This window comes from Alosa sapidissima, chromosome 3 (assembly GCF_018492685.1).
Source record: "Alosa sapidissima isolate fAloSap1 chromosome 3, fAloSap1.pri, whole genome shotgun sequence".
Lineage (NCBI taxonomy): Eukaryota > Metazoa > Chordata > Actinopteri > Clupeiformes > Clupeidae > Alosa > Alosa sapidissima.
Window position 1 is genome coordinate 25,146,622 of NC_055959.1, and position 22,296 is coordinate 25,168,917.

General features: G+C 50.9%; 2 protein-coding genes across 8 annotated transcripts in view; one reads left to right on the top strand and one right to left on the bottom strand.

Moving 5' to 3' along the window:
- LOC121706011 (retinoic acid-induced protein 1) overlaps positions 1–9,976 on the top strand; it is a 53,758-nt gene extending 43,782 nt beyond the window's left edge. Inside the window, exons 2-5 of the mRNA XM_042087426.1 lie at positions 1–4,935; positions 5,342–5,435; positions 6,532–6,581; positions 9,071–9,976. The exon at positions 1–4,935 is cut by the window's left edge and continues 957 nt beyond it. Of these exons, the coding sequence (XP_041943360.1) occupies positions 1–4,935; positions 5,342–5,435; positions 6,532–6,581; positions 9,071–9,073 (5,082 nt within the window). The 3' untranslated portion in view covers positions 9,074–9,976. The remainder of the gene's footprint in view (positions 4,936–5,341; positions 5,436–6,531; positions 6,582–9,070) is intronic.
- Positions 1–22,296, bottom strand: part of srebf1 (sterol regulatory element binding transcription factor 1) — a 36,438-nt gene that overhangs the window by 9,676 nt on the left and 4,466 nt on the right. For 2 of the 7 annotated variants that reach the window (XM_042087444.1, XM_042087443.1), the window contains exons 3-19: positions 21,523–21,695; positions 21,135–21,281; positions 20,587–20,805; positions 19,991–20,108; positions 19,724–19,890; positions 19,129–19,318; positions 18,538–18,722; positions 17,754–18,018; positions 17,486–17,652; positions 17,099–17,267; positions 16,781–16,889; positions 16,515–16,624; positions 16,197–16,329; positions 15,535–15,700; positions 14,057–14,251; positions 12,584–12,695; positions 11,997–12,250 (exon numbers count right to left, since the gene is read on the bottom strand). In XM_042087444.1, coding sequence (XP_041943378.1) covers positions 12,027–12,250; positions 12,584–12,695; positions 14,057–14,251; positions 15,535–15,700; positions 16,197–16,329; positions 16,515–16,624; positions 16,781–16,889; positions 17,099–17,267; positions 17,486–17,652; positions 17,754–18,018; positions 18,538–18,722; positions 19,129–19,318; positions 19,724–19,890; positions 19,991–20,108; positions 20,587–20,805; positions 21,135–21,281; positions 21,523–21,695 — 2,849 coding nt within the window. In that variant the 3' untranslated portion in view covers positions 11,997–12,026. Of the gene's footprint in view, positions 1–5,667; positions 5,720–5,804; positions 5,836–7,944; positions 7,994–10,600; positions 12,251–12,583; positions 12,696–14,056; positions 14,252–15,534; positions 15,701–16,196; positions 16,330–16,514; positions 16,625–16,780; positions 16,890–17,098; positions 17,268–17,485; positions 17,653–17,753; positions 18,019–18,537; positions 18,723–19,128; positions 19,319–19,723; positions 19,891–19,990; positions 20,109–20,586; positions 20,806–21,134; positions 21,282–21,522; positions 21,696–22,296 lie in introns of those variants that run through there. The other 5 variants (XM_042087440.1, XM_042087441.1, XM_042087442.1 and 2 more) reach the window with 5 other exon arrangements.

Sequence of the window (22,296 nt, forward strand, 5' to 3'; positions counted from 1 at the left end):
CAGCAGCAGCCTGTGTCTCTGCAGGGCATGGCAGGCTCCCAGGAGAGCATGTCCAAGTTCCAGCACTACCAGCATGGCCAGGGCTCCCAACAGGGCTACTGCATGCCCGACATCCCCGTTCGCTCTCCTGAGCAGCAGTACTACCAGAACTGCAGCCCAAGCTCCAGCCACTCGCCAGCGCGCTCTGTGGGGCGCTCCCCGTCCTACAGCTCCACTCCGTCGCCGCTCATGCCCAATCCCGAGGCGTCGTTCCAGTACAGCCAGCCGCCGACCCCCATCAACCCCGCGGCAGCCTCTGTTGCTGCTGCCGCCGCATCCTCTTCCTCATCCTCCTCTTCCTCCTCCTCGGGCGCTCTGCAGGACCAGGGTATGCTCATGCCCCCCCACACGCACGCGTCCCCTGCGGTCAACCACCAAACACAGAGCTACAGCGGCGGCACCATGAAAGAACGCTTCTCTGAGAAGCTGCTGTCCAACCCCAGCCTGTGGAGCCTCAACGCCCTCACCTCGCAGGTGGAAAGCATCTCCAACAACGTCCAGCAGCTCCTGCTATCCGAGGCCCTCATGGCCAACAAGAAGGGTGGCAAGCGGGGGACCCCTAAGAAGGGAGAGGAGTACAGGGGACAGATGAGAGGCTTGGACGACTCCTGTCCCGATGGCCAGCAGCATGGCACTCACATGTCTGACCCCTACGGCACCCCCAAGTCCCTAACGGCCGAGCTTCACGAGGGAGCCTACTCTGGCAGCACAGAGGAGCAGCTGGACAGGAGCTACTATTACTGCAGCCAGAGCAGGGGTCCACTGCATGGCCCGAGTAACCCACACATGCCTTTAAATGCAGTGTCGTCTTGCTCTATGACCTTGCTCGAGAGCCGGTCGGTGAATTCGTTCTCAAGCATGCAGACCACAGAGAGCAATCCCCACCTGGGCCCGAGACTCCAAAGCATCACACCCATGGAGGGAGACCATCACAACAGCTCACTGCAGCACATGACCGGCGAGAGATCTCCCATGAGCATCCCGGCGCAGAGCCCGATGAAGCAGGAGACCCACTCCCCACCTGACATCAAGCGGGTGGACGGCTCCCTGAAAGAGAACTTTGAGGAGTGTGCCTGGATGGAGAAGACTGCCGATGAAGAGGAGCAGATGAAGAACAAGCTGAGCAGTGAGCAGAAGTTTAAAGGGGAGGTGATTGAGGCCGGGGAGAAGCAGGAGCGGTGGTCAGAGGATGAGAAGTCTCCGTCCCTCTTCCCCAAGATGTGCACAGACACCTCGGGCCAGAGTGACGCTTACGAATCCGAGGGGAGCCTCTATCAGGAAGTTCACAACAAGAGCGACCCAGACGACAGCGACTCAGCCACGAAGAGAAGTTGTGGATTACTGGGTGAGAGCCACCAGGGAAATCTAGAGCCTGAAATGAAATCGGAGACGTTCAAGTCAGAGCCGTCCCCGACTGCAGAAACCCATCCAAAAGCACTGCCATCTATCTCGAGAGGTGACCTTGCAGAGGATCAATATTTGCCAAGCCGAGAGGAGAATTCAGAGACTCTACATCTCTCCCCCTGCAGCAAGCAGAATGAGGCGACGCTTTTAACTGCTGAGGGGAGGAAGGAAGAGACTCTGGAGGGGCAGCCATCTGTCCTTGCCTGTCAGACCACCGAAGTGAGGGAGGAGCAGAGGAGCCACTCGCCCTCTGACGAGGTCGTCAATAACACCGGGAGACCACAGGAGCCACTGGTGAACTACAGCATCAGGGATGAGCAGCAGGAATGTCAGACTGCAATCAGCCGCATGGAGGCCGAGGAGGCAGTGGCGGCGATACCAGACGCGCCCCCTCAAAATGGCGAGAGGAGGCCGGCTGTTTGCGACATCGCTCCTCAATGTCACACCTCCCAGCCGGCCTTCGCAGCTCTGGGGGAGAAAGCAACACCTCTGGCCCAGACCAGGGACCACATCGATCATAGTGATGCCAAGGTGCTGGAGCCCGACTCGCCGCAACTGCCGGGTAAATCGATCCTGCACTCAGCGCCATCGTGGGCCAACACGCCCCCATCCCCACAGAAAGGTGACGAGGACATGGAGCCCGGGATCAGCTGCCCCAGCGCCGTGACCCCGTCGGCCAAGCCAGAACCCATGGCCCCGTCGGCGAACCCGCGGGCCTTCGGCCGAAAGCCCGGCCGTGGCAGACGGAGGTTGATGCACGCCAACATCGGCATCAGGAGGCAGCTGAGTGTGGAGGGTGAGGGGGCACCCACCCCGGCCCAGAAGCCCAGCATTCCCTCCAGTAAAAGTGCCCTTTTGTCTGACCACATGGCAGTGTCCCACGAGGACATCGGCAGTCAGACATCAAAGCATTTGGCCGAGAGCTTGCCATCCCGCATGTGCACTCGTTCTTTCAGTGCACAGGGAACGCCCAAGCCTGCAGTCACTCCCGTCAGCCCCCCTTTAAAAAAGAAGCCAGGCCCCAAACCTGGGGGAGGGTCAGCCACAAAGGGCCAGGTAGGCCGCCCCCGAGGGCTGGCCTCCAAACTCAAACTGTTGAAACAAGTGGAAGAAATCCAAGCCTCAATAGACCAAGCCAGAGCCAAGAGGGCTGTTAGTGGGCTTGGCACACAAGAAGAAAACCCCGACCCAATCACTTTAGAGACCGCAACAGAAATGAAGTCAACGAGTCTCAAAGACCAAAAGGCAATGGTGCTTAGGTCTCGTAAACAGACACCTGAGAAGACAGAAAAAGAGCCAGTGAAGGAGAAAGAAACTCTCATTGTTCCTCCAAAGAAAGTCAGAGAAATTAAAAAGCAAAAAGCACCTCTCGAGCAGGTGAGCGAAGCTTCAGACTCAATCCCGCCTGCGACTCCCCACAAGGAGATTTGCCTGGCTGAGCCGAGCAAGCAACAGGAGAAAATTGCAGCCCCCGTCAAAAGACAATCCACCTTGCAGTCTCCAGAGGCGGCAAAGAGAAAACGGGGCGTGAAGGCAGACAAGGCTGAGGTGACAGAGCCGTTGCCATCCTCACAGTCTCCAGTGCCCGCCCAAGAGCAGCATGACCCAACACCGCCACCGTCAAACAAGACAGGGGTGGGGGTCAGAGGGCCCAAAAAGAAGCGAGGGCCACACCCGAAAATAGCTGTGATCAGCAGCCCTGTGACCAAAGACGAAGCCCCAGCCGTCCCCGATGTCAGCGAGGTGCCTAGCGCACCTCCTCAGTGCCCGACTAAAACCAAGTATCTGCCCCCGCGGAAGGGCAGAGGCCTCAAATACGAAGCCATGGTCCAGAAAATAACATCCACCCCTGCGTCCAAAAAGCAGCCCTTTAACCTCCTGCCGGAGGCTTTGCCGGAGGACCCGGCCTCCAAGGCCGTCCAACCGGTGCCTGAGCAGAAAGAGGAGCTGCCAGAGGAGAGCAGCACGGCTGTCCAGCAGCCGAGAGAGGAGACCCAGGAGCCTGCAGCTGATGGCCAAACACCCAGGAAGAAAAGACGGAAATGGGCCACTGTGGAGAGCAAAGTGGAGCCAGAGGGGGCCTTGGACGCCGGGACGCTCATCATCACCACGCCGCGGCTGGCCAAACAGAGGGCCATCAAGAACAACCACGAGATGCACCTGAAGCAGCGACGGAAGAGGAGAAAAGGCCATCCTCCTCCTGAGGGCGTCACTGTAACAGAACCAATGCTAGAACCGTTGGCAGAGCCAGTTATGGAACCACAGGCCGTATCGCTGAAGGAATCTGAGATAGAAACGCAGTTGCACGTAGAACCGCTGACAGAACAGCAGGAGCTCCCCGCACCTTCGGCTCTGTCGCCCACCGCGGCTCAAACAGTGCTGGTGACAAACAGTGATCAGCCTCCCACGGAGCTGCCACCCGAGACAGCCGTCGAGCCTCCCAAGCCCCGCAGGGGGAGGAAGCCATCGCTGAAGAAGAAAGAGGCAAAGGCGTCCGGCGAACCAAACAGCGTACCTGCCAAGAGGGGTAGAAAACCGGGCCCTAAAAAGAAGGCAGAACTTAGTACGCCTGCCGCAAAGCCTCCTCCGTCAAAGCCTCCTGCAAAAGCTGCCGCAAAGGCTACAGAGACAGTGCCCAAGCCTAAGACAAGGTGTAGAAAACAGAGTGCCCCTAAAGTGAAACAGACAAAGCAAGAGACCAGATTCAACGTTGTCTCAACGACCACCCCACTGAAACCAGAAATCAAATGCTCTTTCATTCCCTATGTGCGCATCGAGAGCTCGGTGGACCTCGCCGCGGCCTGTGCCATTGTGAACAGGCCAGATGACGCACAGCGAATAAAGGCGAGGGAAAAGATTGCTGCCGACACCAAACCCCCGGCAGCTGCTGTTGCCAAGGCGATACCCACATCCTCCTTGATGCTCCTGGGACCTCTGGTTAATAAAACCCTAGCTGACAGGTGTCTAAAGTGTTGCCTGTGTGGAATGCCTTCGAATTACAGAGACTTGGGGGACCTGTGTGGGCCTTATTACCTCCCAAACAACATACCGCAAAAGACAGTGTCCTGGGGGTACAGAGAGGAGTTCTGGGAGAACAGAGAGAGAGAGCAGGTCAGAAGCACTCAACCGCCCACAGTTCAGGAGAGCGAGAAAACATCAGAGCCCAGCCAAGCGGGAACGAGCGAAGAAGAACATCCCGGCCATCACAGAAAGCCCAGGAGGCCGAGCCGGGAGAGCTCACACCCTCGCACCAATTTCCGTCTGGGGCTCAAAAAACTGCAGCAGTGCTTGAGCCTTCGGAGGCGGACCGCAGAGACGGCTCCCCCTAGTGGTGAGGAGGGCCTAGGCACAGCAGTGGGGAAAGCGCAACGGAAGGCGGAGGAGAGGGAGCACTGGGCCCACGAGGCTTGTGTTGTGTGGACCAGTGGAGTCGTGCTCGTGGCAGGAAGACTGTATGGGCTGAAGGAGGCTGTTCAATCAGCTGCTCAAACAGTAAGCATGAAATATGAATGTCAAAGTCTGTGCCGTGCCGTGCAATTAAATGTAAATGTGTAGTCTGCTGTGAAAAATCCTTAACAATTCAACAGAGCACACATAGTAGTCTATCTGCACTTTATGCATACTTCTCACACCTTAATGACATGTCCATGCATGACCTTGTCCTAGTAACACTTTCAATGAAGACCACTTCATAAGGAACTTGGCTTTTTCAAGAATTTTGGTGCATTCATTCATGGGGGTGGTGATGATGATAACATCACAGGCGCACAGAAAATGCTTCAGTGTTTCAGTCTCTTTCTCTTCCCCCCTCTCTCTTTCTCCCTCTCTCCCTCTCACCCTGTCTCTCCCTCCCTCTCTCTTTCTCTCTCTCTCTCTCTCTCTCTCTGCCTCATTGCAGAAATGCGCTAAGTGCCAGAGCGAGGGAGCGTCAGTCAGCTGCAGCTGTGAGGGATGCTCTCACAAATACCACTATGTCTGCGCCAAAGAGTCGGGTAAGGGCTTCTCCAGGGTCCCCCTGCTCCCCCTGCAAACCTGAAGGGTGGGGACAGAGGTGGAGGAGTGGAGGGATGGAGGGGTGGAGGGGTGGGTGTGGAGAGTGTGTAGGGGACAGGAGCAGCAGCAGCGCATGTGTGCATTATTGACTGCCAGCTCCTCTGGCTCCATCACTCCATTTAGCATTGTCTGGGGAATCACTGGTGAGTGTTTGTGTGTGTGTGTGTGTGTGTGTGTATGCATGTGTGTGTGTGTGTGTGTGTGTGTGTGTGTGTGTGTGTGTGTGAGAGAGAGAGAGGGAGAGAGAGAGAGAGAGAGAGAGAGAGGATATGTATGTATGTATGTATGTATGTGTGACAAAGAGAAATAAAATGTGTGTGTGTGTGTGTGTGTGTGTGTGTGAGAGAGAGAGAGAGAGAGAGAGAGAGAGAGAGAGAGAGAGAGAGAATATGTATGTATGTGTGTATGTGTGACAAGAGAAATAAAATGTGTGTGAGTTTAATGCACAGGCTCTCTCCTGCATGGCACACATTAGGGTCCATTCACACCAAGAACGACAACGATACCGATAGCTATAAATGAATATCGTTCTCGTTAATATGAATGACGACGTTCACACATAAACTATAACGATAACGACATGAAGAACGATATCGTTGGGGATCACTTTCAGAGCGATTTTCAGAACGATAAAAAGCTAATAGCCAATCAGAACCCATTGAATTTTAACCGTCACATTTATTAACACAAGGAGAGACTTTGTTTATCGTTGTTCAGTGTGAACGCTTTTATCGTTAACGTTATGGTTATAGTTATCGTTATCGTTCTTGGTGTGAATAGGCCTTTGGCCTGTGTGTTTTTGTGTGTCCAGCCCCCATCCTAATTCACAAACTCTCTCTGTGTCTGTCCACATGATTGTTTTCCTACCTGCCCTATCTGTCTCCATCCTACTGACCGATGGTCTACCTGTCTATCTGCAGAAAACTCAGAGGACCTACTTGATTTTTAACAGAATCTAATGTGTATGAGTCACGGCTGTTGTAGTCTCTACTCACACCACGGTTCTGTCCTTGTGCTAATGTTTTATCTACACAGGTTGCTTGTTTGAGGAGGATGACTTTTCAGTGAGGTGTCCAAAACATGAGGTAAGCAAACAGAGACAAAAAAATGAGTTGATGGTCTGTATGTGTCTTTCTACCCCCCCGCAAACACACACACACAAGCCTTTCAGAGCTATTATGGCCAAACAGGCTGCGTCTTAGCTGAGCAGCATTGTGCAGTCGCCATGCGTCCCCTATCTCCCCCGGTAACAGCCACTCCTTCATCAGGCTTTTATTGACTGGCGAGTTCCTCGCTCACAGTCCTGTCAGCACAGCGGGCACTAATTACACACCCCTCCATTCAGTCACAGTGCTCTACCTCCCTCTACTCTCTCTCTCTCTCTCTCTCTCTCTCTCTCTCTTTTCCTTTATCTCCATCCCTCTTTGTCTCTGTCCAATAACTAAATGGCGGGCGGCGTGTAGAGGAGAGTGGTGCTGTTGCTGCTGGCTGCGTGTGCTGATTGGGCAAGCTGCCTGCACCTGCCTGCGGATGTGTGGGTGGATGGGCTGAGGCTGATCCAGAAGCCCTCAAACTTATTCCATTAATACACACACACACACACACACACACACACACACACACATGCCACATACAGAGAGACAGAGAGAAAGAGAGAAAGGCATATACATAGATATACACATACACATACACCAGCACACACACACAGTGGGAAGAGCTCTGACTTCCACCCCTAGCCATTCAAATATGAAAACACAGCACCATATTCCAGAAGTTACAATCTGGACATGTATATAATGTTTATATTTACTTCGGTACATAACCTAACAGCACTGTGATCAGGTCAGCGAGCTGACGTCAGTTACCAAGTAACCTGCACTGAAAGGGCTACCTAATGAGTCATGTAGGACCTGTGCTCAGAGCCTTATGACTCTGCCTGTTCTCTGCTACCAGCGCCCTCTGCTGGACACTTGTGTGCGCTGCAGCCTGGGGAAGGTCAGTGGGGATATATGGGAGTTGACATTCAGCAGAGAGCAGCACACAGAAACAGCACAGGCACATTAAAGCAGCAGCAGCAGCAGTACTCCAGCACACTAACTGACAGAGATGGGAGATGAGGGGGGGGGACTTGGCTCCTGATCAAAATACCCCACCCTTATCTGCCTGCTACCCCCACCCACCCCACCCCCACCCCTCAGTCCTGCGACTCCACCAACCCCCCCCCCCCCCCCCACCCCGATCTCCCACACATGAGCGGTAAGGAGGAAGGGGAACAGAGGCTGAGGCAGCAGCAGCACATCCAGCTGAGGATCTAAAGGCTGTGGGTCTGTGAAATGCCAATTTGCCACCTTAATGAAAGGGGGGAGCACAGGGATACCACCCCCGTCCAGGTCTCGGAGGAAATATCATCCCGCTCTGTGTATCTGGCACAGCCATCACATGTCTCTTTGTGTGTGTGTGTGTGTGTGTGTGTGTGTGTGTGTGTGTGTGTGTGTGTGTGCATGTGTGCGTGCGCGTGCATACATATACACATCTATTCACGTGGGAAGGGAGCATGAGATGGGAAAAGAGGGAAAGAGTAATTGCCAAACCACCAGGTTTCTCCTCTCTCCACAAACTGGATCTTAGAGGTGCTGCTGGGAGAGGAGCGGAGACTTGAGCAGGAAGAGGGGTTGAACAAGAGGATGCTTGGATGCTTTCTCTCTCTCTCTCTCTCTCTCTCTCCCTCTCTCTCTGTTTCTTTCTTTCTTTCTTTCTCTCTGTGTTTGTGCTTCCTTCCTTCCTTCCATTCCACCTCCCACCATGAATGCGTAGGAACAAAAAAAAAAAAATTAAGGAAATGAAGGGGTTGTGCATTGCATCAGGGTGACGGTCGCTGGGAACCAACTCTTGCCAAAGCATCACAGCAGTCCTGGCAAAGCATAAGACGGGGAGAGAGAGAGAGAGAGAGAATGAGAGAGAGAGAATGAGAGAGAGAGGGAGAGAGAGAATGAGAGAGAAAACCAGAAATCCAAGAGTGAGGAGGGAGGAGAGAGAGATAGAGTCAGAGGGAGGGATAGAGAGAAGCAGCCAGGGAGAAGAACAGAAAGACAGTACAGAGGGATGAGAGAAGGGAGAGACAGAGATAGCAAGATCGAGAGAGGCAGCCAGGGGAAAAACAGAGAGAGAGAGAGATGGAGAGAAGGAGAGAGAGAAGAAAAAAGACCCACACTGCACATCACACAGATGCAATTAATGGCTGAGCCTGCTGTGTGTGTCAGTAGAGATGCTTGGCTGGCCAGCTGTATCCTCCTCCCACTCACTACAGCTCTCTGGACTGAGCACTGACCACACCGCCATCACCGCCATAGTCCACTGACAAACACACACACACACACACACACACACACACACACACACACACACACACACACACGCACACACACACACACACACACACAGAGCATAACAGAAAAATCCCACAGAATATGTTGTTGTTGTCATAGACCTAGCATAATAACGAGCCCAATTTCTGATTCACTGTTCCTGTGTCTTTTGTGCATCATCTCTCACTGTGTGCTGTCTCTTTGTGCAGTGAGAGGGAGAGATGCACCTTTCACCTGCAGCCAGATGAACCACCACCTGGTCGGACTTCCATCAGCCCACGCCAACATCTGCCCAGCCCCACGCCAGAGCTCGCAGGCTGGGGGGGGGGGGGGGTGGGGTGGGGTGGCCACTGGCGTCCGCCCGAGCACAAGAAAGGTACTGCTGTAGCAATACTGACCCCCGACCCCTGACCCCCCCTCCTACCTTCATCTTCCCACGGATACGTTACTCCTGTTTTCCTTTAACCACGGGAGCACAGTCAGCTCTCCATAAAGGAAAGTTCGAGAAAGCCTTCGCTTCAAACAAGGGGAGAGGAGAGGAGAGAAAGGGACTGTTTGAAAGAAGAAGAAAAAAATCATGAATGTGCCATCCAGCTTTTCTTTCTTTCTTTCTTTCTTTTCTTTCTTGGAATGGATGCTATCTGTGTGGGACACCTGGAGATGGAGCCTTGGCCCGTTGCCCCTGCTGGCGTCCAATCGGAGCTCACAAACTCTGCTGTTGTCCAATCACAGCCCACAGACTCTGCTTTCATCCAATCACAGCTCACAGACTGTGCTACTGTCACGTCAGTGTGGTGAAAAAAAAAGTGCTGTCATGCATCGTGCACCCACTGGATGGATTTAAATGTTAAGTGTTCAAAAAAAATTAAAAAGACAAAAAAATGTACATGGTGTGCTTTGCGGGTCTAAATATTCCGATGATATGAAATAATGATTAAAAAATCTTATTTTAATATAATGCTCTTCCAAGAAGTATTTTGATGTGTGTTTTACAAAAACACAAGATCATTTTTAGCATCGTTGCCCATCTTGGGTTCTGTCCAGCTTTGTGTGTGCAAAAAAAAAAAAAAAAAACCTGCTCGACTCGGGAGTGGGAGCACTCATTAGTCCCAACCTCAAAACAAGGTGCACCACGGGCCCAAAGTGACTGCTTCTTTTCGTCTCATTTGATTTCTACCGCACTGTTTATCCTCTCCGTACGGTCAGATCTTGAGGCTGTTCACATGCGTGAATGTGGAGTCCAGACGCTTTGAGTCATGTTTCATCACAGATGTCTGTATGAGATTATAACTGTAATATAATGGAAAATGCCCCCCCCCCCCCGGCCGCCGCCACACTAAGTCCCACAGCACCTTGACAGGTAAACTCCTTCAGAAGGGTTACCAAGGGATGCAGGTGTGGCCATCACATACCCTGTGCCACTGTTCTTAAGATTCTTAATTATGGTTCATGGTGTATATAAGTATTTGACTGTTTAAATGTAAGATGTGATGTACTATTATAATTGTGTATAGTATTTCTTAGAGATGTTTATTTTCTATAAAATGAATATGTTATTGCCTATAAAATGTTATTAAAAACAATTAATTAACATGTCTATTTAGAGTCTCATTTAGGGTAAATGACCTATGACTTGTTGCCTATGGTTAGTTTTAGTTACTTAGTAAAACCTTATATGAGACTGTGTTGTAATTATTAGGTAAGGAGGGTCAGAACAGACAACGAATTGACAGTCAATAAATAGTTACAAAAACAGATTTTTATTTACATTCTGAAGAGTAAAATCAGTAGAAGGGGAGGAAATGATATACAGTAAATATTTCCAGTTGACACTCGATCAAATGAAAAGTTAACGTGAGCTGGTGACAGCCAGGCTACATGAGCTGTTCTGTGAAAAGATCACATAGGCTATCTCTTTAGACTTGGGTCTAAATAGGTCTAAGCGCTGATTTGGGATACTCATAGTCTGGATACTGTCCCCCCAATCTCCATGTAAAACAAAACTGTCTTTGGATATATCATGACTCCATGAACAAAATGTACAATTCATGTTATCTGTCCAGTTGGAATAAAAGGGGCAAACCTCCCAGCTCCACCCGGACACCTTGCACCTGGCCAAGGCAGCCAGCGCCTCCTCACAGAGGACGCTACAAAGACACTAACAACGTTTTTCTTCTCCAACTATAGTGCAAAAAATCTTTAAATACTCAAATTGGATTCAAATCTTTCAAAGACATTTTCAAAGACACCAACGACCTTTCTCTCATTCTCAGAAGTAACACTGTCGCGGGTCCAATGCCAGAGCTCCCATGGGTCACAAGAGACTACTGCGAAATACTGATGATCCAAATCCTTTTCTTTTACACAACTTTATAAATACACTTTTAAAATATATACAAAGGAAAACACAAATTGTTCTATTTCTGAATGAGCAAATACATTTCCTGCTGTTACACAGGTAAACAAACACCAACAAGAGGAAAGAAAGACAGACTGCTTACATATGTGCATCTAGATCCATATTTGTCGTGCAGCTATGGAAAAGGGGAGTTGTTCAAGCCCCTCCAGAAAGCACTCAACATTCTCAACTCTGGTGTTCCAGTTCAGCCACAGTCATCAACACGCCACCCAGTGGCCAGAGCATGACACTACAGTGCAGCTCTCAGCAGCCCAAAAACATCAAAACCAACCCAATTCTGTTTTCAAGGGAAGCTATAAATATGATTACATAGAAATTCATATATAAAAATGCAAATGTTTTTTTTTTTATATTATAATAATAATAATCATTATTATTACATGGTGATAACATTCTATCTGGATGTCTTATCAGAGGAGGGGCTGACAAGTGTGAAAATGTCTGATGGGGTACTGAAATGAGAGAGAAAAGGGCAGGAGACACACCCTCACCTAGGCTGTACTCATCTCTACAAACAGCAGAGTGGGATCGGAAAAGGCCATGTACCCAAATAACGTCAAGAAACAACGCTCACAAAGGAACTGTGGGTCTGAGTGTGTGAGAGTATGTGTGCGTGTGTGTGTGTGTACTTGTTCCACTGGTGTGTGGTGTGTGTGTTTGTTTATAATACATGGCATTTGTCCAAGTGAATCATGTCTGTGTGAAAGTGTGTGTATGTGTGTGTGTGTGGAAGAGTTTTGCGGTGTTTAGGTGGACGTGACGGTGGTGCCACTGCCCAGTTTGATGATCATCTGCTGGCAGTCGTGGAGGGTGCGCTTGTCCCCGAGCTTCTCCAGCGTGCGGGCGGCGTCGGCCAACATGCCCACGCGCTGCCCTGGCGCCGACAGGAAGGAGGGCGGCAGATAGCGGCACGCCAACATGACCGCCTCCGCCTGCTCCCGCTGGCCAGGCCGTGTCTCACACTCCTCCTCTGCAGAGCGCACGGACGGACAGACAGACAGACAGAGAGAAAAATATGAGCATGTCCATGTACACAGATATGCAGAGATAAGAAAAAAAATACAGCACAAAGCAAAGAGAAGGGTATGGATGCCACACAGCCCTTTTATCATAACAGTGCATCTATTTGGACGACTTGCTCTCACTCACGCACGCACGCACGCACACACGCACACACACACACAATCACCCCTCCCTTTCTGAAAGAAAAAAGAACATGACTCATTGTAATATAAACACACACACACACACACACACACACACACGCACACGCACACGCACACACACAAACACACACACACACCTGTCTTGGCTCCAGGAGTGGTGCGGCGGCGCAGGCTCCGGTCCAGGAGCTGGTGTGTGCGAGTGGGGCTTGCCCCGGCCATCAGGCGAGCGGTAGCCTCGTGCAGGAACAACTGCAGAGGGACACAGAGAGGGAGAGAGAGAGTGAAGACGCGAGAATAACAATAAACGTAATGAGAGAGACGTCACAAGAGGACAAACGACGTGAGCGAACGGTAGAGAAAATAAATGAGGAAACAAAAACGGGGGATGGAGGAAAGAGCAGAAAAAAAAAGATAAAGGGAAGGGAAATGAGGGTGAAAGAGAGAGAGAGAGGGGGGAGAGAGAGAGAGAGAGAGGGGGAGAGAGAGAGAGAGGAGGAGGAGAAAGCAAAAAAGAGCAGGAAGAATGGGAGCGAGACAAAAAAAGACAAAAGGGAAGAGGAATGAGGGTGGAAGAGAGCAAGAAAAGAAGGAGATAAAAGGAAAGAAAGAGACGAGAGACAGAGAGCAAGAGAGAGAGAGAGAGAGAGAGAGAGAGAGAGGAGGAGAGAGAGAGAGGAGAGAGAGAGAGAGAGAGAGAGAGAGAGAGAGAGAGAGAGAGAGAGAGGAGGGGATTTTAGCTTGCTGGCAGGCCTCCACAGAGCTCCCACGCTGGCTAATCTTCTCCTCTCCCTCTCTCTCTCCCATCCCTCTCTCTCTCCTCCCTCCCTCCCTCCCACCATTTCACTAAGAGCTTTCATCTGCTGCACACCGCTGCTAAAGCCTCACATCCATCATTGATGCAGCCTTCTGCTCATCTGTCTCGCGTGCTCAGCAGAGGATGGGAACAAATGAAATTAGAGGAGAGAAAGAGAGAGAGAGAGAGAAGAAAAAAAGCAAGAGAATACAGAGAAAGAAAGAGCAAAAGAAAGAGTGGAACCAGTTGGTCTGTACCACTAAAACACCAGAGAGCGAGAGAGCTCTCAGGTAATGTGTGGATTAGTGCTGCTGGCTGGCGCCCTTGTGGCTCTGAGAGACAGAGAGGACATATGGTGCGCTTAGTGCCAGGCCTGTCAGGCACTACTATAGGGCAGGAGAGAGAGGACGCAACTCCCACTTACTGCACTGCTGCTGCATGTAGCCCGCTATGTAACACAGCCTGTGTCTGCCTGTCTGTGTCTACCTGCCTGCCTCCATTCTCCAAAAGTTTTATATATCTACAGTTCATATAGTCTTTCTGTGTCTATGTTTAATCATTGATTTTGTCTATGTTTAATCATTGAACTTGTTATGGTTATCACTAATTTCACGCTAATGCCAATTTGATTTTGAGGCAAGACAAGACAAGAACACCTATTCCAAACAAACCATTTTGGAATCATGTGGAGCACACAACAGCAGTAGGCTGAACGTTAAGCGAGCAGGAACAGCTCTCTCTGCCTCTCTCTCTGTGTGTGTGTGTGTGTGTGTGTGTGTGTGTGTGTGTGTGTGTGTGTGCGTGCGTGCGTGCTCACCCTGCGCATGGCGGGCCGGAAGGTCTGCGCAAGCTTCCTGAGGGAGCTGAGGTCCTGCTGGAAGCCGTGCAGCTCGGCCGGAGACGCCTGGGAGGCAGCAGGCGACGCTGGTGCTGGGGCCCCCTGGCTCTGCAGCGCGCGCCACACGTTAGTGCGCGTCACCAACAGCAGGTCACACAGCAGCAGCTGCACCACCTGTGAGGGTGAGGGAGGGGCAGGGAGAGACAGGGAGGAGGGTTTAGTAGAGAGTTTAGTGCTTTGTTTCTTATTGTCTCTTTTTTAAAGAATACCCTTCTGGGGGGGGGGGGGGGGGGAGTTAAATAGATGTTAGTGCTGTTTCATTTGTTGTTCTCTTTTTTACATTTTTAAAGAGTACTCTTCCGTAATCTTTATTGTCTTTTTTTATTTTTCAGTTATGATGACTTCAATTGTAGCGAAGCCCTCTGTTAAAAGGACACCAGGCAACCCCGATGCTTTTTCTGTATGAAACTCCCCCTCGCTCGGTCTGAAGCTATTTTCCTGCTTCTTCGCCGGCTCTGCCATTATACTGTACACACGTTTGCAACAATCGCTAGCGTTTCGTTAGCCTGCCTCTGTGCTGTGGATGCAGGATGTAAACTGAAACTGCTTCGGTCGGCGGGTACGATACACTGAACTTGCAAGCGGGATATTCTTCCTACAGGCAGTAGGGGCGGGTGAGAGATCTTCATTCGCCCTGTAATGAGTCATTTAACCATATACCGACTTACGAAGATGAGTATTTAACACGAAAACGTTGCCTGGTGTCTCTTTAAAGAAATGCTAACATTAAAATTCAGACTAAACCAATTAACCATGAATAATAAACCACAAGTAAAGTAGCTAAAATGATCACAGTTCTGAGCTTCCACTACAATTAACATCATATGCAAAGTTGAATAGCATCCTATTGGGTCTCGCAAAAACAATGAAAATCCCACTGCTGCTCTGCAACATAACACATCCACAGAGAGGGGGGGGGGGGGGGGGGGAGAGAAAATTAGCATACTGTATGTGTGTGAAATATACTGTATGTGTGGGTGCACTCAATTATCTGTGTGAATGTGTGTGTGTGTGTGTGTGTCCCAAAAAAAGAGCATCCCACTGCTCCTCAGCTACATAACATAGCCACTGAGAGTGAGGAGGAAAATGTGTAAGACTGTGTGTGTGTGTGTGTGTGTCTGACAGTTGGGGGCTGTAAAGTGGTCCAACTCTGTGTTGCACTGCAGGAACATTGCACTCGGTGAAGATACATGCAATGCAACTACAATGCACCACAGCTCTGGCCAGGGCCTGTCGGTCCAGCGTCTCAGCAGCACACTGACCTCTCCTGCAGGGCAGCAATTCCTCAAGTGGTGTATGCTACCAAGTGCATTCCTATCTTATGCATATTTCTATAGCGGCTATCTATATTACTAGAGTATAGGTAATTCTTATTGTGTGTGTGTGTGTCTCCACACCTTGTCTATGGCGTTGCAGTGGCAGTGGGGCCCCAGATTGAGGCTATCTCTCAGCAGGCCGCTGGCTCTCTCGCAGTAGCTCAGGCTCAGCTGGTAGTTCTCGGGTCTGGCCAGCAGGGTGCGCACTGCCCGGAACACGCTCAGGGCTGCCTTGGGCAGCGGGCTCCTGGTGGGACAGAGAGAGGGGAGACGGGACACGGTCACTCTCGGCCGCCACTCAGCAGAACCAGCCGGCGGACTCGGCCGATTAAACTTTTACATCCTCCGCAATGTGTCCAAACACGCACGCACGCACGCACGTGCACATGCACACACACACACACACTCTTCGCTAGACACTAATGAATTTTTCATGAAGTCCCGTTTTTCCATAGTGCCGAGACAGACTGAACTAGCAGCTGGCAGGTGTAGTGGGAGAAGTGAATCCAGGGACCAGATAGATAATTCTGCGTAATGTATGATGCTTGTGTCAAAGGATGTTAACGTTGGTAATTTATTATCTCTGAGAGTAAGTCCTTTTAGTCCGTAGGCGTCTTGAATGAATGCTTTTGTGTACGAGTGCTTGTGGGCTCATAATCATATATCTGAGCTGACTTGAGCATGTGTGAAGACATGCTGTGTGTGTGTGTGTGTGTGTGTGTGTGTGTGTGTGTGTGACTCACTCGGCCGCCTGTAGACTGCGTGGCAGGTGCTCCACGGCTGGGTAGAGCCTCTCGGCTGCTGCATCGTCTCCTTGCAGCCAGTTAATGAACACGATGGCCACAGATGACCACCACTTGGAGTGTGGGTCACAGCCTACAAGATGGACACAAACAACTCTCAAAAACGCAAACACATACAAACACTTCCACTCAAGAAAACCACTTATTTGAGTGAGGCTCGCTAGTGGGGGAAAAAAAGCTAACCCAAGCAAAATTCAACACCTTGCTGACAGCGCAATACTAAGCACTGTAAGCACATTGTAAGCACTACTTTCTCACCTGTAACAGTAGCCATATTGGAGCCGATGGCAAAGCACTGCGTTGTTGCTCCAGCGGCATCTGAAGCACTGGTCAGCAGCTGCAGGTATTCCAGAGCGTCAGAGTACTCACTAAAGGACACACACACACACGCCATGGTCAGTTTCAGAGAGGTGAGAGAGAATCAAAGCATCTGTAACCAAAAGCAAGATGTGGCAAAAAAAAAGCAGAGTGAGGGTAGAGGGGTCATCTAGAGGGTGTGAGGGGGGTCTGGCACGTGCACGTACCCCTCGCCCTCGCTGGTGGGCTTCTCTCCGTGTGGCTGAGCCACGCAGTACAGGGCCTTCTCCAGCAGGTGCTCCCGGAAGGCCTGGGTCACCTGGGCCAGTGGGTCCACTACACACACGCACAAAGACGGAGAAGATTCCAGAAATTCAACAAGAGCTTTAAAACACACTGAAAAGAAATGGCAAAACTACACAAGTGCACAAAAAAAAAACATGGAGACAAACTTCTGGTTTGCCTAGTTTTCTGGAAGAAAACCTGAAGATATGCACGTAATACAGAATGGGTGGTGGTGGTGGTAGTAGTAGGGGTGGTCAAACCTGCGTTTCCGGCCTGGCTGTAGATGCTCTCGCGGGGGGAGCTGCGCACGTTCCAGTCCCCGTCCACAAAGAAGCGGTGGCCCAGGGGGTGGCAGAGCCACTGCATGGCTGGAGGGACACTGCCACTGGGGGAGAGACAGGCCTGCCGGGCACTACTCAGGAACACTCGCTGAGGGACACAGGGAAGAGAAAGAAGGGTGTGAGAGAAGAGTGTGTGTGTGTGCGTGTGTGTGTGTGTGTGTGTGTGTGTGTGAGTGTGAGTGTGTGTGAGTGTGTGTGAGTGTGAGTGTGAGTGTGTGTGTTCCCAGTATACACTTTACTATTCAGGCCTACAGACCCCAGATGGAACATACAAAGGGCTAAAGTAGTTAGGTAAGAGCAACTTACTGAGGTGAAGTGAAGGACCCTGGGAAGGCTGGCCTTGACGCGCAGGGCAGCGGACACGTAGATCTCGGCCAGCGTGGCCACGGGCAGGCAGTCTCCAGCACACTCCGCCAGGTTGACCGCGCTCAGGGCCATGTGGATGGCCTCGAGATGGCTGCCGCACAGCTTACCTGTAGAGATGGAGGATGTTAGCATAAGACACACACACACACACACACACACACACACACACACACACACACACACACACACACGGTCAGTCCCCACTTACCAGTCATGTGCAGCTGGTGCAGGCGGTGGTAGACCAGGGCGGCGTCACGGCTGCTCTTGCGCGCGTCCTCCTGCAGGGGGCGGTCGTGACGCAGGCGTCCCCCAGCCTTCCCGGCCAGCCAGCGGCCCACCCACAGACGCTGCAGGCACAGCCTCAGGCCGGCCCACAGCGCTGCACACACCTGGTCCAGCTGAGAGATGGGCAGCGGGCGGCCCAGTGCCTTCAGGCACGTCCACAGGTTCTGGGAGGCCTGGGCAAAGTCACCCTGCAGAGGAAAGCAAGGAACAGAAGAGAGGGAGGGAGAGAGAGAGAGAGCGAGAGAAAGGAAAAAAGAAGATTATTAACTGTTTCCTGAAATTATTTACTATTATAGTAATTATTAAACTATTTTCTGATAATGGAATATAGTTAAATACAGATATATACAAAACACATGATACATGTAGGTATAGTCTACACGTACTAAAACAAACTATGTCCTACTTACATGTAGAATATGATACAATTTCTGTGCTGCTCTTATTTAAGTATTCAAGTGAAAAATAAATGCATTTAAATTAATTCATGACTGAATAAAAACATGTTAATAACACAATAGTAAATATCTACAAACATGTTTCCACTAAGTTCAACACTAAATTTTGATATTGACTGATATTAAACAGAGGCTAATCCAAAGCGCCACACACTTGCATCCACGGGCTCATGAATCAAACCCCAATTGACCGATTGTCAGTCGGCGACGTTAACCGCTGTCCGGTTTCAAGTCAGTGTGTGTTCTTACCCGAGCGAGGTCCAGGTCAGCCTGCTTGCGGTGTCTCCAGAAGAGCACGGAGGAGCCGGAGTGGGGTCTGGTGACGGGCTCTCCGTACACCAGCAGTCTGACCAGCACCCCGACCACCAGCACCCCATTCAGCATCCACACCAGCAGGGTGGGCAGCATCCAGTCCAGCCAGCCCTGAGACTCCGCTGTGGAGCAGGACCACACAGGGGTCAGTCTCCGCAAGATCTTCATTGTCTTATTTGGATTAGTTCATTTTGAGGCTCTGAATAGACATGCTCAAGGTCAATGTTTGTCTTGTCATCCCTTAAGAAATCACATCCCATTCAGTCAACCCCACATAAAGTGTTCACCGTTTACTGACTGTTTCAAGACAAAATGGAGGCCGCCTTTAACTTGTAGCATATTTGTCTAACTATATGGTGTTCATATGGATATGGCGATTAACTGTATAGATACTATAAAGTTCTACTGCATTAAATGGCAACTATATACATATCTCTTTCAGTGGCAGACAAAAGCAAAAGGACATGAAGACATGATGGTGGCCTTATTTGCAGGAGTGAGTGAGTGAGGAGAGTGTTGGCATCCTACCGTTCTGTCCCACACCCAGAATGTTCCTGCCCGCGCCCTGACCGCCAGTGGCAGCAGAGGAGCTGCTGAGGTCAGCCCCACATAGCAGGGCAGAGAGTGGGTTGAAGGAGAGGAAGAGGAAGGTGAAGACACACAGGGCCAGACGGGCACGGTCCAGCATCCCCGCACTGCCCGCCCCAGCACGCTCCATCTAAGAGGAGGGGGGAGAGAGAGAGAGAGAGAGAGAGAGAGAGAGAGAGAGAGAGAGAGAGAGAGAGAGAGAGAGAGAGGGGGGAGAATGAACAGGAAAACACAGAAAGAAAGAAAGAAAGAAAGAAAGAAAGAAAGAAAGATTAATATTTTATATAAATAACTTGGGAGTTCACATTAGAGTTTTATTTTATAAAAATATAAAGTGTATTTTATGTCATTGAATATGTGCTATGCAAATGCAATTTTCCACTCAAATGTAAAAAAAAACCCATCAGCTTTCAATGAGAATTCAGAACAACATTATTAGACCCTCTGGTTATGCAGCCATGTTAAATGAGAGGTCCCACAGGTCCTCCCACTCCCCACCCCCAACACCCTGCACCTGCCCCAGCGGTCAGCCCACCTTGCTGTCCTCCACCATGGGGGAGTCGGGCTCCGAGTCGCTGCTGGAGTGGGGGAAGGGGCTGTTGTCGGGCGAGCCGCCCTCCGAGGGTGGAGGCGTGGGCAGCTCGTTCTTGACCTCCATCTTCGGCCCATCCACCTCCATGGCCACAAGGTCCTTCAGCGACTCTGCAGCAGAAAAACGAGGAGAAAGAGGAGATGGTGAACAGGAGGCGAGACATCTGTAGAGGAGTATGGAGCCAGGAGGTGACCACAACATGGGCCTTACTGTTCTTCTGGGTGGCCATCTTGAGAGCCATGTTCTCCTGCTTGAGCTTCTGATTGGACTGCTGCATGTAGCGGATGTAGTCGATGGCCTTGCGCAGCACTGCGGACTTGTTGAGCTGCTGGGAAGAGACAAACATGAGAGTCCTGCGCAGACTCTTATCTCTCTCTGCAAATCCAAAGTCACATGCTTTGCCTCACAATCATGGATTACGACCACCACTAAGTGGCTGACTCGCAAACAACCTCTACACAGCAAGGTTTCAGGTCCTCATCATTATATTACCTTAAACAGTTAACTCAAGTTGATGTGACCTCAAGTTCAAACTCCAAACAACAACTGAAGTGGAGAGAGCTTGAAAAGGAAAAGGCTTCCAGACTGTTCTTACAAAACAGGAACCGAAAGAGTATTTGAAATAGTATTGTCAACATCTAGCCAATGAATAGGTAACACTTACAAAAATAAAAACTCAGTTGTGGAATCACTGTACTCCTTGTATCCTGACCTCAACCATTAGTTTCAGTATATTATGTGATAACGTAATAATAATAAGAGAAGATGTAATAACATGATGATAATAGGAGAGAGGCATATCCAACCTTGGCTTCGGTCCCAGCGACCAGGTCTTTGAGCTCAAGGATCTTGTCGTTGATGGAGGAGCGGTATCGCTTCTCGATGGCGTTGTGTGCCGTACGTTTCTCGCCCTTGTGCGGCAGACAGCCAGGCTTGCTGCTGATGGCGATGCGGTTGATGGGCAGCTTCTCTGTGTCCATGACGAGCGGGACCGTGGTGAGGATGGTGCCTCCACTCATCAGGGCCTGAGAGAGGGGGCAGCAGCAGAGGAGAGGGGGCAGCAGCAGAGGAGAGGGGGCAGCAGCAGCAGAGGAGTGGGGGCAGCAGCAGAGGAGAGGGGGCAGCAGCAGCAGAGGAGTGGGGGCAGCAGCAGAGGAGAGGGGGCAGCAGCAGCAGAGGAGTGGGGGCAGCAGCAGAGGAGAGGGGGCAGCAGCAGAGGAGTGGACAAGGAAGGACAAAGGGAGGAGAAGAGAGGACATGACAAGTGTTACCACTCCAGAGACAATTTAACTCCTGGTCACTACTCAGTACTGTGTGTGTGTGTGTGTGTGTGTGTGTGTGTGTGTGTGTGTACCTGCAGTGAAGTGCTCTGGATTGGCGAGGTGGTGGAGGTGAGGGTGGTGCAGGGTGTGGCCATGGTGGTCACCATGGTGCCGGTGTCCGGCTTGAGGGTGGTGAGCAGCAGAGACTCTGCCTTGATGAACTGCGGCTGCAGCAGGACCTGTACAGGACACACAGACTACAGTGAGTTCAGCACACACACACACACAGACTACAGTGAGTTCAGCACACACACACACACACACACACACACACACACACACACACACACACACACACACACACACACACACACCATTACATCAACACACATAACAGTAAGCATTTGACACACATGCGCGCGCTGACACACACACACGCACACACACACACAAACACACACACTCACACACTGTACTCACAGGAACCTGCTGCAAGTGTTGGGAGATGGTCTGCGTAGTTGTGCTGGAAGCAGTGGTAAACATGGGGGAGCTGGACAAGTTCTGCACCTGGGCCTGGATGGTCACTGACTGGACGCTCTGGGGCGAGGTGGACAGGCTAGTAGCCATCTGAGCTGGGTTGCCCTGGTTCACCGCTAGTGAAGAGCACAATAAAGCCACACACAACACGGTCAGTCAGGGACCTACGACCAGCACATGACCCAACACTCATGATGACCCCTCAACACTGACCACACTGACAACCCGTCGACACATTCTAGAAACCAAAGGCTAGCATCATGCCTCAGGTACATAGGTCAGCATCTACAGCCATTCAGAGGACAGACAACAACATTAGATTTCAAAACAAACACACAGAAGAGCTGAGCTTGGTCTATGACTAAAACGCACTGTAGGCAATCACAGTGTCATTATTTTGGCTGCGTGCCCTACACCTGAACTAATAGCGGGCGGCTGAGTGATATCTGTAGCTATGGCAACAAGGCAGGCACATTCTCTCACAGTCGTGTTTATGACTCGGCGGCAAGCCGACCTTTCACCAGTTCACCGCTGTTGTGGCACTCAGATAGCGTGGAGTGTGTGACAGGGTCATCGGGTGAGGAGGGTGTGGCGAGGGGTCAGTTTGTCTGCAGGTCTCAGGCACTAACACAAACACTACACATCACACACACGTTACCAGCACACCCTGGACTCTGACCCCTCCCCCTCCATCTCCTCCGCCACACGGCTCTCCTG